The following is a 15,977-nucleotide window of genomic DNA, read 5'->3' as shown; positions in this document are numbered from 1 at the left end:
GGATCTTCCAGCTGCTGGTTCATTCTCCAAATGGCCCCAACTGCTGAAGCTAGGCCAATCAAACCACCAGCTTCTTCTAGGTCTCCTATGTTTGTGCAGGGGCCCAATCACTTGGGCCATCTTCTGCTGCATTCCTAGGTGCATTAGCTGGGAGCTGGATGGGAAGTGGAACACCTGGGACTCAAACTTGCACCCGATGCTGGCGCTGAGGCGACGGCCTTACCCTTTACCCCACAGCACCGGCCCCATCATTGAGCCATCTTAAAACATATTCAGGTGCCTGCGCAGCGGCCTAGTGGGTAAAGCCGCCACCTGCAGTGCTGACCTTCCATACGGGCTCCTGGCTTTGGATCAGCACAGCTCTGGCTGTTGCAGCCAATTGGGTAGTGAGCCCGCGGATGGAAATCTCTCTCTCTCTCTGCCTCTTTCTCTTTCTGTGTAACTCTGAGTTTAACTTAAATAAATAAAATCTTTTTTTTTAAAAAAAGGCATATTCAAAAATTAGACACTTAATGGTGAAAGTGATTTTAGAGTTTTTATTGTTGCCTTCATTGTATAGTGGAAAAATATAGAAACGTTTGCTATTTTTTCTTTCCTATTACAGCGATGCCTTTGACATACAGTATGGAGTAGTGGTTATCCGCCTAAAGGAAGGTCTTGATATATCTCATCTTCAAGGTCAAGGTAAGTCTTGGTTGACATAAATAATTTTTTTGGAAAATATAAATGAATTTGTTAGAAATTCTCAATCTTCACTAATTTACTATTCACTTTTTGTTGTCATTTAACTTTTTATTCATATAATGACCATGTATTTTCTGTGCACTGGATTTCTATATGGCATTTTAAGATCAGAGTTGTTCAGATCCATCAAAGTTTATGTTTGTCTCTGTTCCAACCTGGGTGTTGATTACTGATTACTAATGGAGGAAAAAAAATCAACGTATACCAGTCGGTTAAGAGAAGCAGGCATTATAATTGTTTATTGATAAAATTTGTAAAAATAGATAAAAATAGTCTGAGGAAAAATTTTCTGCTAAAGCATTACACATTTTTATGTTTATTCAACTACTGGTTTGTGGAGAGTGAAGTTAATAATTAAAACATTAAGACTGTTTCCCTTGACTTTAGGAAAGTACCTGTAAGTCATTTTAAACAAACTTTTTCATTTAAAAATATTTAATAGATTCCTAAGGATTATGAAAAGTAGTACAGAGGGATTCTATGTACTCATCACCAGGTTTCCCCCTTTGGGGACCACAACAATGGCCAAGAATAATTTACAAATTTTACTCAGATTTCCAGGTTTTTACATAGGTATGTGTGTCATTTATCACATGCTCATTTGTGTAACTCTCACCACAGAGATTTTTCCTGGTGCCTCAAACTGATAGACCTCAGCATGTGTTTATCCCCCTTCATCGGCATGTCATCCAGTCTTGTCAAGAGTGTTAGAGAATAGTAGTACATGGAATAGAAGTTGTAAAGCTGACCGCTTTTATAAAAACTGGAAATTTCCATGCCCCACAACAATGTCCTTATAGTTTACAAAAGATTATAAGCCTAAGAAAATGGGTGTTTTTTCTAGTATTTTCTATCAATTAATTAACCAGATCATCAGAATTAGCTAAGCCAAAATAGCTAAGAGACCTATCATGTGCTTTTGTCATCTGTCTGATGTATTTATACTATTTTAATATCCCCACCTTCTTCCCCTTTAAAGGTAGCCTTCAGTTTGGAAACACTTTGAGAGTCTATCCATATAACAGAACTGTCTTTCTGAAAAAAATTTTTTTTTCTTTTTTTTTACCTTGGAGTAGGCCTGGGAAAACGGTTATTGAGGGGTTCAGAGTGCCTCACTCAGACTTCTTTTACCCATTACTGACACTATTCCCTTCTACTCCGCTGTCTCCTGGTCCTGGCTTCCTAATGATGGGTCAGAGTGGGTAGCACTGTCTGTCTTACACGTGTAGGGACATTTCTACATTTGCATTTATGATGTGGGTACAGAGTTGATTCACTTTTGTATCGTTCTGTTAATCTACCGAATTCTGTCCCGTGACTCACTGGTTACTGACTGCCCAGCATCTAAATCTGTGTGAAGACTTGTGTTTCAAATTATGACAGTTGTTTACCTAAAAAATCGTTTAAATTAAACATAGTATTTCTTAATAAATATTGCTTTAAAAATACCAGTTATTAACCCATAATACCCTCTTTAACAGCTAAAATATGATTTAGATACTATTTTAAATACTTTCATGTCTACAGAAGAATTACTGTCATCACAAGAGAAATCTCCTGGTGGCAAGGATGTGGTCCTAAGTATGGAGTATAGTAAAAAGTCAGAATTGGATCCTTCCAAGCCATCTGGGGAAAAGAGTATCAAAGGTAATTTTCATTCAAACAGAACATTTTACTAATGATGATGTCTTAATCTTGTGAGAAATGGTTTTATTCAATGATTTGTGTTGTAAAGTAACCTGTTCTCAAACTTGGCACTGTGTGTTTCTGGTTTATCAGATAGAAATAATGGCTTTCAAAAATGGCTACAAAATGACTTGCTGTTTAAGACATTAAAATAGATCACAGCACAAAAACCATGCCAATTGATTTGCCACATGGTCTTAGTTGTTTAACTGAAGCATAGGTTATATCTGAACTTCCAAGAAAAAAAACATGGTAATTTTAGAAGAGCAGATCTCATGAGAATTTCAGATACGTTCATCCACAACTCTTAGGTCATGTTTATGAGAATGACTTCCAAATCTTACTCTCCCACCCTCACTCTCCTCCTCTGTTTAGTCTGGTATCTCCATCTGTCCTGTTCCCAGCTGATACGTACCGACGATGCAATCTGCACTGTAAATCAGTCAGCCAACCACATCATCCCCGTTTCCTGAAATTGATAATCTTGGGTAAATCGTGTCTCTGTGCAGTTTATCCCTTCTCAATTATTTAACAGCGTCACTGTTGCTTTTTTGTTTCTTTCCTTTTTCTGTACCCTGACTGCTTAGAATAGAATGATAGTTCAAGGTTCAGTTGACATGGATTGGCCTTTCAGTTATTTGAGACTTAGGATTTTTTTCCTGTTTTGCCTTCAAACTGTAAACCGACTCTGATGGCTGTTCTGAGGATCCTCCATATGTTGCAGTTGATGGTGTGCATTCTTTGATTTCTGACTCCATTTTTGTTTTTGGTCATTTTTTTGTGCCTAAACAGATCTCTTCTGTACAGTCTGTTAGGTCAAGTTGTGATGGGAGGGGAAGGAGTAGTGTCCATCAGCCTGCTGCTCTGTGCCCCACACTGCAGACGTCACGTGTACTGTGGCTCATTGACGTTTGTGTTTTTATAGAATAGGAAACTAGGTCAGTACATTTCCATTCAGCATTTTATTGTCACAATATCAAGGTCTTTAAGTTAGAGACAGTCATTGTAAAGTGTCAAGATTCCTTTTGCATTTCTGAGTCCTTTTAAAGAAATACGGAAGGTTCCTCGTGTATTTTGAAAAAGATGCTACTAAATACCTACTTGGTAGGAGCAATAACCTAAAACATGATAAAATGTAATACCCAAAGTGAGTTCTTTTTTCATTAGAGGTATAACGAAACTAGCATTCAAGAGTTCATTGCCTTTATGTTTTTGTTAAATGAATTATTCTGAAAGTAAGCAGAAATGGTATTGAAAACTTGATAGAATGTGGAAAGACTTCAGTTAGACCTCCGCAGTTCCTGTACAGTTTGAGTATTGCTGATTAAAGCATACAGTGTGCAAGGGGACACTCCTCTACCCCTAGAGAACATACTGTGTACCAGCTGCTCAGCTCAGGGCCCTAATGGCTGCAGTGTAACAACCTTAGAGGCAGGGGCTGTGAACCCTTCTTCCAGGAAGAAAAGTGAGGCCGTAACTGATGACTGACTCATGCTCACACAGCTGGTGAAAGGGGAGGAGGCAATATTGGAATCTTGGAAGTTGAGCTCAAGAGCGCACTGCAGTGTGCTCTATCCTTCCTGTTTCAAGTCTGGGGTTTGCATGCCTTCAACAAGCAAGTATTTCAGGTTTCTTAGGAAACAGAGGGAGATGAGGCACACTGCCAGGCTCAGGAAAATACTTAGATACTTAAATGTGAAAGAGTGGCTATGTGGATACACGCATGCAGACATGTATGGACCTCCTAGAAGACAGGTACTCCTGTGTCTCAGCGTTTTTAACACACAGGAGACTTCTGTGGCTCATCAAATTTGTTAGAAGTTCAAGTGACCATTTTTACAGATCCCCGAGTACCTACTGTTTCTAAAATTCCTTTTCAGTCCTTTGCCTAGTGAGGCAGGAGCATGCTTAAAATGTACAGGTTGTCTGCAGCAGCGGGTTTTAGTAGCGTATTTCTACTCTACAATCTGTTTCATGCCTACAATCAGATGAAGGGGCATTGAAGTTTCCAAAATTTCTTTCTTTATTTGATAATTAAGAATACAATGGGGGTCTAAGTTTTAATCAGTCACAATGTAGTGTTGATTGTAAAATACATTTGCTTCTGAAAGTGTTGAACACTCAGTGTAGAAAATATTCATCTTCAGTCTTGACTACTTTTCATGGACTGTTGCCTCATATTGTTTTGTTTATAAATGTACTTTATTTACATTTTCATTACTTTAGTAATATAAAAGCGATTAACTTATATTTTGTGTTTCTTAAACATAATCTAGATGAGGAAGAGGATGGCAAGACTCCAACTCAACCACTGTTGAAAAAAGGCAGGCATTTTTCATCATTTTATTTTGATCTCTTTTTTCATACTGTTAATTCTTTAACCCCAACCTTATTATTTTGCATTTTTTTAACCTTGATTTCTAATTCCATGGTGAGGAGATGTTACAGTTACCTTTTAAATGCAGATTTAAAAAATGACCATTAGCCCAACTAAAGACTTCTTGTAAATCCTGACAATATTGAGTTTTTCACAAAGACGAACTGCATGGTTTAGAGGGTAAGGCAGGGCACTGCACGAGGCTCATTTCCAGTGTCACTTGCATCCTTTACCAACAGTTATACCCAGCCGAGTCCTCAGTTTTGATACTAATGTATTTTTTCATTTCAAAAATTGCACTATTTCTCACAGTCGTGCTGCGTTTGGGAGATACAAAGTCATGTCAACGTACATGAATTTTATGAGAAGGAGATAGAGGTGAGAGTTTCGGAGCAGTGTGGTTTGGTAGCCATATTTCATCGTGCAAACCATTTGTCATGTGTGCATACCTCATGGCAGCATGAGAAGTGAATGGCACACCTTCTGCAGAAGGGACATTGCCCCTTGTGGATCTCTGTTTAAAAATTCCGACGCAGGAGTTCCATGACAGTTCTCTGCTTGTGCACATCGATGCTGTTTTGCCCCTGAAAATAGAAATGGGAACGCGCTTGTCTTGTCCTCGTAAGCCTGCGGCAGATGGGTGCCCTTCCCTGCAGCTCCACCATCTTTCCGTGGTTCCGAGAAAGATGCGGTAGTGACAGCCTTAGAATGGAGCATCACGCGTTGAGGGGACAAAACGGAGGGAACGAGGAGGGGCTTTTTCCCGCAGACTGTGGTTTCCCTGTGACAATTGTGAGACTGTGTCGGTATGTCTTCACTGCCCATCTGTCAAATGGCTGTAACCAACTTCTGTTTTTAAAGGACTTTTGAGTTTCAAATCGAGAAATCAGTACAGAAGAAATATTTTCACAGAACACATACACTTCATTTGTGCAGGTAGCCAAAAACGTTTTAGAAAAACAGTCAGAAGTGTAGGCCTTAGTAATGATTTTTTGATTGAATGGAAAAGAATCCTAAATAGCAATCAATCAGAATGCTTCAAAATATTAGAAAATAGGCAAGGTAATTCGGATGTGTTTATTAGGTATTCCTATGTAGCCATTTTCAAAGTATATTTACATTACAAAGTCCTAAAGGTTTATGGTGAATGCCATAGTTACCTGTCGACACGCTATGTATATTTGAGGATACAAAGGTTAGGAAACTGTCAGAATCAGTGCAGGGATTTTAATACCTCGTCTCCTTTCTGTCCTGCCGAACCCTTCAGACTCCAGAGGCCCCACTGTGCCCCTCAGTGTTGCTGACCAGAAGCTGCTTGAAGCTAGTACGCAGTTTCAGAAAAAACAAGGCAAGAACACTATTGATGTCTGGTGGCTTTTTGACGATGGAGGTAAGGCTGTTCCTGTATGTTAGTAATTTTACACTTGAAGTTGTGAGAGCAGTCCTAAGAGCTGGCTTGCCTGCTCTGTCCCCAAAATCCATTCAGTTTTGCCAGCATTCTCAGAACAAAAAGGGTTGACTGCAAAGTCAGACGTAACATGGAGTTGTCCTGCTGCTTCTGCCGTCTTCAGTGGGGAAGTTCTCCACTTACTTCCGGGAGGCCGATGACCTTAATGAACGCTGTTTTAATACTGCAGCCCACTTTGCAGGGTAGCACTCCGCTGGGAGTGCTGCTTGCCGTACCTTCGTCATTTCAGGTTACCTATTTTGGGCAGGACGACCGCAGCGCTGGTTGCGCCGCGCCAGGTGTGACAGGTGGTGGTGTCCTGTCAGGTGTGAACTGTTGACCTTCGAGGATGGTGTTTCCCATCGGGTTTATGCAGCTTACTTGGGAACTGTGGACATAATGCCTTTCCAACCCCCTCCTTTCCCGCTTTCGTACTTTGCCTCTTACTTTAAGGAAGAGCTCTCTTATTGTGAAGCTGCCTCGAAAAGTTTGTGGAAAAACGGAATTAACGGTTGATCTTGGTGTGAAACATTTTGAAATTCATGTACACTTTTTTCATCTACATTTTCCATGAACTTTTGGAAGATGCTTCCTGTTTTCTGTGTGCGCTCACTGATTCCTACCACCAGTGAGTATTCCCCGTCCCCCTTTCTGTAGTTCTTTCTCAGTCTCTATGCAGTGCCAGGTATTCTTCCATCTGACTGCCTTTCTCATGCTGCCTAATGGCATTTTGACTGAATTATCAAAGGAGGACATAAAGAATTTTATTCTCAATGAAGTTGATGTAATAAGCCTGTTTCTAGAGACTAAATTGAATCATAAATTCTTGATGGGGAAGTTGGCGGCTAGTGAATGATTTGTTGTGTTTTTACAATCCAGGTTTGACCTTACTGATACCTTACCTTCTGACTACCAAGAAAAAGTGGAAAGACTGTAAGATCAGAGTATTCATTGGTGGGAAGATAAACAGAATAGACCATGACCGGAGAGCGTAAGTTGATTTACAACTGAAAGTCATTAACATAGTAGCACTGTATTATCACAGCATAGATGGGATAGGGTAAAGATTAGTCCCTAGAGAAAATGTCATTTGTGTTGCTCTGTTGCATACGGACACTAAGAATGCTCACTGAACCCTCCATCTCCCTCATTGAGTCTGCATGTTTAAGTTGTAGGTAGCTCACATCCTGGCGTTCTAGGTCTTCGTTAAGCAATCGGGACTTTGCATAGGGGGGAAGTACACAACAGCACGTTCATAAACAGAGTACACTTTGTCGACACGGGGAATGCCACCCCTGCTCTGCCTGTGGTTCTCATCTTGGTGCCTCCTTCCCGCTTGTCTCCTCTTTGACCTTTTCTATATGTGCTGTGCACGGAGCTCTGCGTGTCGCTGGGGAAGGCAGAGGTTTTACCATGAGATTCCCGACTCCACAGCCTCTGTCACAGCTTCTCTGTTACCTCCTTTATGGGGCAGGCATGAAACCTGCCCTCTTCTCAGTTTGCACTTCTGCACTTGCCCTACACAGGCTAGGATTTTTGGTTTTTACTCCTCTGCCGATGTATTTTTAAGATGTTGTTTATTTGAACGGCCAAGTTAGAAAGAGAAGGGGAGATTCTCTCCCAGATGCCTGCAATGGGCAGGCTGAAGCCAGGAGCCTGGACCTCCAACTACGTCTCCCACATGGAGGGCAGGGGTCCAAGTACTTGAGGGCCCTCTCTGCTGCTTTTGCAAGTGCACGGGGTTGGGGGCGGAGGGTTGGAGGACAAGTGGCAGTCATACATGGTGTGGGCATCACAAGTGGCAGCTTTTCTGATCGCTCCTCCCTTGCCTCCCCTCGTTGCTGCTCAGTCCTGTTCTCCTTGAACCCCACTGAGTTCTCCGTAAAACCATCGCTGGTTGTACTTCGCCCACTGCCCTGCTTCGCAACTTCTTTTTCATTCCTGAAGCACTGTATGCTCGACACCGCTCAACACCTTTTGGCTTGTATCGAATCTGAGTTCTGTGGGTCCTTGTGACGGCCAGCATGTTGTGCAGTGGGTACTCACATTCATTCCAAGTAACAAAGCAGGCAGGACGTTGCGCTGTGGAGCAGTTAATTAAAGCTGTAGCTCATCTGTTTTCTAGCATCTCCTATCTTGTTTGGGTCATGGCTTCTCTGGTGGTGCGCCACACCTCCAGGAAGGAACCTGTTCCCCGAGAAGTCAGGCTTCCCCATCCTGCTTGGCCATGCCTTTCCCAGTCCCCTGCTGCACTCCCCCCCAAGTGCTGTTAACTTATGCCAGCAGCAGTGGTAGGCCTTCAGAGAGCATTCTTTGATCGAAAAACTGTTCAAAAATAAGTCAAGACGGGTGTCTGGCTTCGCAGTTAGGATGTCCATGTCCCCTAGCAGGGTGGCTGAGTTTTTGTGCCTCCTGGCACTGGGGTCCAGCCTCATGCTACGTCATAGGCTGACAGGCAGCAGTGATGGTTCATGGGGTCAAGTTACTCGTTTCCCACACTGGAGACCGGCCCAGCTACCATTGTAGTGGGCAGTCGGGGAATAAACCATGAACCAGCAGATAAGGGGCTCCCTCAAACCAAATTCTATTCATTAGTTTTTATTGGAGTCCGTATAATTATCCCTGTAGTTTGACTAAAAGTTGCCTTAAAAAAAAAAGTCATTCAAATTCAATGATTGTCGGGGGCCAGCGTCGTGGCTCACTTGGTTAATCCTCCGCCTGCCATGCCGGCATCCCATATGGGCGCCGCGTTCTAGTCCGGGCTGCCCCTCTTCCAGTCCAGCTCTCTGCTGTGGCCCAGGAGTGCAGTGGAGGATGGCCCAAGTGCTTGGGAGACCAGGAGGAAGCCCCTGGCTCCTGGCTTCGGATCGGCGCAGCGCGCCGGCTGTAGCAGCCATTTGGGGAGGGGGGTGAACCAATGGAAAAGGAAGACCTTTTAAAAAATAATACAAATTCGATGATAGTATCTAATACTAAGTGAACAGAAAAGACAAAGAAGTAGTTCAAAGAAACTCCGGGCCCGTGTTGTTCGTGAAGCTGACATCAGTATCCTATTATATGGGTACCTGTTCTGTCCCTGCTGCTCCACTTCAGATCCAACTCCCTGCTAATGGCCTGGGGAAGCTACTGAAGATGGCCCACGTGCAGGAGGGCCCTGCCACCCACATGGGAGACTTGGATGAAGCTCCTGGCTTTGGCCTGCCCATTGCAGTTACCTAGGGATTGAACCAGCAGATGGAAGCTCTCTGTAACCCATTAAGCAGTCATATTGTATGTTTGAAATGAAATAAATCTTAAAGTAAAAAACAGATCTTCCATCTGCTCCTGCAGGTCCCAGATGGCCTCAGCGGTCAGGGTTGGGCCAGACAGAAACCAGGAGTTTCTTTCAGTCTCCCAAGTGGGTGCGGGGTCCGAAGCATTTGGGCCATCTCTGCTGCTTTCCCAGGCCGTTAGCAGGGAGCCGGATCAGAAGTGGAGCAAACCGGGACATAAACGGGTGCCCATGTAGAATGCTGGTATCACGGGTGGCTGCTTTACTGCTATGCCAGCCTCCCCCAATGAGTAGGTCTTGGAAAAAAAAAAATCTAACAGCAGGAAATTGTGAATTGTACTTTGTAATTTCAAGTGGAGACTATTTAACACGTGATCGGCGTTTCCTGAAACACACGGTTTCAGCCCTGTATAGAAGAAAAACACTCACGTGCGAGCTTCGTGTAGCTCAGGGGCATTCGTCTTTGTTCTAGGATGGCTACTTTGCTCAGCAAGTTCCGGATTGACTTCTCCGATATCATGGTCCTAGGAGACATCAATACCAAACCAAAGAAAGAAAAGTAAGTTTTTTGGTGACCTGAACAGATGTCTGGTCCTTTTGCGTAAGGCCTGCTGCGCTAAATCAGCTTGAACTGATTGCCTGGGCTTGTGTTTTTACTGCTGAGTTGCACGTGAAGTCACGTTTACATGTTATTTGTGTCTGCCAACGTTGGACATTTATTGGGTACCATGTGATCTCTCTCTGCATCTATGTATACTGTATGTGCAGACAGTGTTAACATTTCCCTCCTGTAACATTTCACTTCTTATCATTAATATATTTCAAGTCCTTTGTTCTAGTTTTTTTTTTTTAATGTATTTTATCTATAGTCACCCTACTTTGCAGTAGGTTACCAGAACTTACTGCCTTATTTCACTCTAACTTATTTAACTCCTAACTTCGTGGCCAGCTTTTCCTCCTCTGTCCCTACACTGTACTCCCCGGAAACTCGGTTGCTTTTTTGATCTAGCATGGAGAGTTCACATGCTTGTGGCAGAGTAAACTCTAAAGCATTTTCATAGAGACCAGTGGCCACTTGCTCTATAACGTCTGAAAATGACCAAGGCCGTGGAGGTGCAAGGTAGTTCTTTACTGATTTCCACACACCCTTCCCACCATTACACTTGTCCTTTCCAGTCGGCTGTTTGTTCTATTTTAGCAATAGAACGAATCTAAGAATTTGCCTACAGCATGCTCCTAAGTGCAGAGTCTTAGCATATCCTACCTGGACAAAGTAGCAGGTATGACAAGGATGTGTATGTTTATTTTATTAACTATCACGTAGTTCTATAAGGTGCATCTTTTAAGGTTGTAATTGGGAAAGATTGTGAATCCAAACTACACCGAAGCTGTCTACTAGATGTCATGTTCTTCACACGCCTTGTTGCTTAGCATGCCATTCCTGTTGTCTTACAAGTATCTCGGGATCTGGAAACTCAGTCTGCATCACCTTGAACTTCTAGTGTCTGCCTTCCTTTGACTTCAGAATGTTTGGGTGTATTTTCTTAGATTATTTTTATTCACTGGCATGTGAACTGGAAACACTCTTGGGTATTTTGAGCAAAATAGTGTGATACCATTTATCTAGGGTGAGCAATATGAGCCCGGGAGGAAGGAGACCAGCTTTAGCAGTTAAACCTGCAATTTTATTCATGTTGGTCATGCTAAATTTCTGATCAGCTTGAGTGACTAAATTGGTATTTTCTCAATTGCCTAAGTTAGATCTTCCTGTCTCCCTGTTACTGATTACTATTTGTTCTTTTAAGTATTGTAGCTTTTGATGAGATGATTGAGCCATACAGACTTCATGAAGATGATAAAGAACAAGATATTGCAGATAAGATGAAAGAAGATGAACCCTGGCGAATAACAGATAATGAACTTGAACTTTATAAGACTAAGGTATTCTTTCTTTCTCATCTGCTTTGTTTTCTTAGTCTTCATTGTGATTGAAAAAAAAAATACTTAAGATAGAAGTATCAAGAAGTGCCGTTTGCTGTGAGATGAGTGAGGTTTATTCCTATGTGGATGGATAAGGATGAGCACCTGTGTATTGTGTGAATGACCCTGAGTGACTTTGCCCTGTTCATTTCAGACATACCGGCAGATCCGGTTGAATGAGCTATTAAAGGAACACTCGAGCACAGCTAACATCATTGTCATGTGAGTACTGTCTCCAGGAGGACTCCCTGGGCTGGGCAGGTGGTACCGTGTACTGTGGATTTTATCACCTGTACATATCCACGTGTATTGACAGAGGTTATAAGGAAAAAACTTTAAGATTGATTGATGGATTTGCGAGTCAGAGTTGGAGAGGAGAGGCAGAGAGAGAGGTCTCCCACCTGCTGGTTCACCCGCCAATCGGCCGCAACGGCCGGAGCTGCGCCAATCCGAAGCCAGGAGCTTCCTCCGGGTCTCCCACGCGGGGGCAGGGGCCCAAGGACTTGGGCCATCCTCTACTGCTTTCCCAGGCCATAGCAGCGAGCTGGATCGGAAGAGGAGCAGCCGGGACTCGAACCAGCGCCCATATGGGATGCCGGCGCTTCAGGCCAGGGCGTTAACCTGCTGCACCACAGCGCCGGCTCCAGAAAGAAACTTTTGAATATAAAGTTTTAGCCTAAACCTTACGGAGAACACATTTCAGGCATTTCTTAATTTCATCCTTCTAACTTTTCTGAAATCCAGTGGTTTTTAGATCACCACAGCATAACCATAGTCTGTGCCAGCACTGGGGCATTGCAAGAAAAGCTGTGGCCTGGAGGAAGCTCCTGGCTCCTGACTTCAGATCAGCCCAGCTCTGGTCATTGTGGCCATTTTGGGGAGTAAACCAGCAAACAGAAGCTTGCACTCTGCCTTTCAAATAACCAAATTGTTTAAAAAAAAAAAAAAGAGATTACTTTAATAGGTTTTGCTGCTGGCGATCAAATGGTTGTGATGGTAGACACCGAAATGTAAAACCTCAGCAAGCTCCCTTTACAGTCCACCACCTGCAGGTGGAGAGTCTGTGTCTCAGGTTTGTTTCCATTAGCTGTGCATACAGCGACCGTGTGTACATTCCTTCCTTTCTGAAAATGGCGAACTTGGAGATTCAGTGTTAGAGACCAGACATCTTACAACTGGTGTAAGTTTTTATTTGCTTTTGCTGAAACTGGAAAATATATAGGACTTGCCGTTCTGTACACAGTGCGTAATGAATAGTTAGCGTTACTCGGACTTTTTTTACATTTATGCATCACTCCGTTTGCCTTTTCTTTCCCTACCAGGAGTCTCCCAGTTGCACGCAAAGGTGCCGTGTCCAGCGCTCTCTACATGGCCTGGTTGGAAGCCCTGTCTAAGGACCTGCCGCCCACCCTCCTCGTCCGTGGCAATCATCAGAGTGTCCTCACCTTCTACTCCTAAGTGTTCCGTACAGCGGACGGCCTGCACCGTGGTCCTGGCGCGCCCAGTGAAGTGACACGTTACCATCACAGTGACCAGCTGTGACTTTTCTTTCCCTGTTTCATTACTTTGAAAGCACACAGGAAAGTGGCTCCATCGACGAGTGGATGGAGACTTCGGTTCTGGTCACTTCCATATGTCAATCTGAATGAATGGTGATTCCTTCTTCTTGGGCTCAAGTTCACAACAGTCAAGTTTTCCTTTGCTACTTGAATAGCAATAAAGTGTGTTATTTTTGGATTGATGAAAGGAATACAAAAAGCCTTTAGCCTTGAGGTGCCTTCTGAAATTAACCAAATTTCATCCACATATGCTCTTTTATAAATTTATAGAATGTCAGACTTTGCCTTCCACTATTTTATTTCCAGTCTCTGCCATCGTCATGGGACACTGCTTCCAATCTTCATTGCCCAGTTAGTGTTGAGTACTGTATGTTTTCTACTACTTGTGTAAAAGTATCTCTTAGACAGTCAAGGTGAGAATTAGGGCAGGTCATGAAAAATGGGGGAACAGTAACCAAAAAGTTGACCCCAGGGTTAAACCGGTTTGCCTAAGTAAATTCAGAGTTAGCAGAAAAGGCCCCAATCCTTTAAATCCCTGATTGGCTGTTCTGTCTTTGACTTCTTGAACCCTTAGAGAAGGTGGAAGAGGAATCTAGTCCTGCATACGACGCTGAGAAACCCTAGGTCAGAGCTGGGACACAGACCTTCCAGCGCATGTGTAATTGGATTGAGGAGACATCTGTCCTGGGAATTCCACTCAAATCTGAGGGACTTTTCTGAAGAAATGCTAACATTTTTCTGGAGGAAACTGAGACAAAGCAATGACATTTAATGAACACTACAAATTTCACTATACTGTACCATCCTTTTTACACCATTAAAATGATGTTTCACCAAATGGTTAAAAGGACCACTGGTTTCTTAGTGAAATGTCTTTAGGCTTCATTCATTCATTCGTCAAGTACGCTTAGTCTTAATATACTCAGGTTTGAACAGATTATTCTGAACATTAAAATCTAATCCATTCTGAATACTTCAAAAACTCTTGTGTTAAGAAAAACTGCCAGTTTGTGCTTTTGATATGTCTGTTTTGACATCATTGTCTACTAGTACATTTTTGACAGTGCATCTGTACTGCTACTAGAAGCTTTATATACAGTTATTAATGTGAACTTTTGTTTTTACCCAAGGAAGGATTTCCTAAAAAACATTTCAAGGGATTCATGTCTATACATCAGACTGTGTCTGTGTCGCTGTGTGTGCACACACACAGGCGTATGTGTATATACAATGAAATGTCTCTTGCCGGTGAGCAAGATTCATTTCACTGTGTCACTGTTTTGGGAACAAACTAAAACAGACTGACAGAGAGGCCGTGGGGGCCAAGGAGATCATGTGCGGGGCATTCTCACGTCACACCGGGTACCCAGTCAGAAAAGAGAAACAATTGAGAGGATGCTCGACTTGGGTCCTGAGTAACAGTGTTTCAGTCTTGGAGAATTGTGCGGGTTTTCATGAATCTTAACAGCAATTTTATTTTCCAGGCTGCGGTATTTTTGCCGCATATATGGGAGGTCTGATAACCTGAATTCAGGATATTAAGAAAACCAAGTAATCCTAAAGATCTTTGCTACATTAGGCTCACGGCGTTGTCCTTTGATTGCATATTTGCAGTGTTCCGGGTGGGACAGCAGACATGCCACACGTCACATCATTCAGTGAGCAATGCCGTGTGTGAGTTCCACAGTGGATGGTGGGGCACGGACCGAGTGCTGCTATTTGAAATGCGCGTAGGTACACTTCTTTCTTTTTCTGTTTGTCAGATTTTTCCCATTCAGGAAAGCATTGTCCCCTGTACTGCAGGAACCAAATGTCAATGCATCATACATGTCTGTATAAAGTACATAAAATCTATTAAATATGCTAAGGTGGGGAGGGTGATAGTGTCTGTGAAATAATGTACGGAGCTTTCACGTACAAAAGGCAGCCCTTCTTCCACTGAACGCTCGTCGCCACATCAGAATTTCAACGTTGCTGTAGTGCTGAGACGCTTCAGTAATCCTTTCAGAAGCTAGAAGTTTGAAGCTATTCTATTTCATTTTATTTATGCTGAATTTTGATTATTTTAATGCCTTTTTTAGTCATAATCATTGGTGAGAACTTGGAAATAATTAGGCAGTGGCATTGGCGGTTCGTTATCCCTACAAGTCTAAGAATTCCGTGGCTTTAGAGAGAATGGTGGCATTAAGCTGATTAACAGTTAATTAAATCAGATATTTATTTGTTACATTATTTCGTTTGTATTTTAGGTTTCCTTTTACATTCTTTTTATATGCTTTCTGACTTTTTTAAAACTATGGAAATAACTTAAAGATGTGAGCTCTGGTGGATGATTACCTATTAAGTTTGAAATGGAATATTTTGATAATACTGTACCATAACTGTCACAAATGCTTTTCTAATGTTTTAACCTGGAGTATTGCAGTTGCTGCTTTGTACAGAGCTTACTGCAATAAAGGAAGTGGATTCATTAAAATCAGTTTATGTCTCACTCTTCTGTTGCATCTGCTTCACCAGTCTGCATCAACTTCTGATGTTACCCCGTGGAAGTGACTGACTTCATTAGTGTCTCACCTTTTCTTTCCCTTTAAACATTTAATTTGAAAGAGCAACAAAGAGGGGTGGGAGGCAGTGGGGATCCTCCATCTACTGGTTGATTCCTCAGATGACTGGGACAGCCAGGGCTGGGCCGGGCCAAAGCAAGATCGGTCGCAGGGACTCGGGCACTTAAGCCACCATTCACCACTTCCCAGGCACCTTAGCAGGGAGCCGGATTAGAAGAATGGCTGGGCTCGAACCCCAACATGCAGGAAGTGCCAGCCTTGCGGGTGGCAACTTAACCTGCTGCGCCACCCTGCCAACCCCAGCGTGTGCCTTCTCCCTGCATACTGAGTTCTGCTGAAGACTGAGGGG

The 15,977-nt window shown here is 42.8% G+C and overlaps 1 protein-coding gene across 1 annotated transcript in view; it reads left to right on the top strand.

Moving 5' to 3' along the window:
- The window catches only part of SLC12A2 (solute carrier family 12 member 2), a 97,666-nt gene extending 82,118 nt beyond the window's left edge, over nt 1-15,548 (top strand). Inside the window, 9 exon segments of the mRNA XM_062189231.1 lie at nt 605-684; nt 2,272-2,391; nt 4,707-4,754; nt 6,075-6,197; nt 7,134-7,245; nt 9,998-10,084; nt 11,331-11,466; nt 11,660-11,727; nt 12,828-15,548. Coding sequence (XP_062045215.1) covers nt 605-684; nt 2,272-2,391; nt 4,707-4,754; nt 6,075-6,197; nt 7,134-7,245; nt 9,998-10,084; nt 11,331-11,466; nt 11,660-11,727; nt 12,828-12,963 — 910 coding nt within the window. The 3' untranslated portion in view covers nt 12,964-15,548.
- The last annotated feature ends 429 nt before the right edge of the window (nt 15,549-15,977 follow it).

Source organism: Lepus europaeus, chromosome 4 (genome assembly GCF_033115175.1).
Source record: "Lepus europaeus isolate LE1 chromosome 4, mLepTim1.pri, whole genome shotgun sequence".
Classification (NCBI taxonomy): Eukaryota; Metazoa; Chordata; class Mammalia; order Lagomorpha; family Leporidae; genus Lepus; species Lepus europaeus.
The sequence above is the reverse complement of the archived record's forward strand: the minus strand, read 5'-3'. Positions and strand labels throughout refer to the sequence as shown.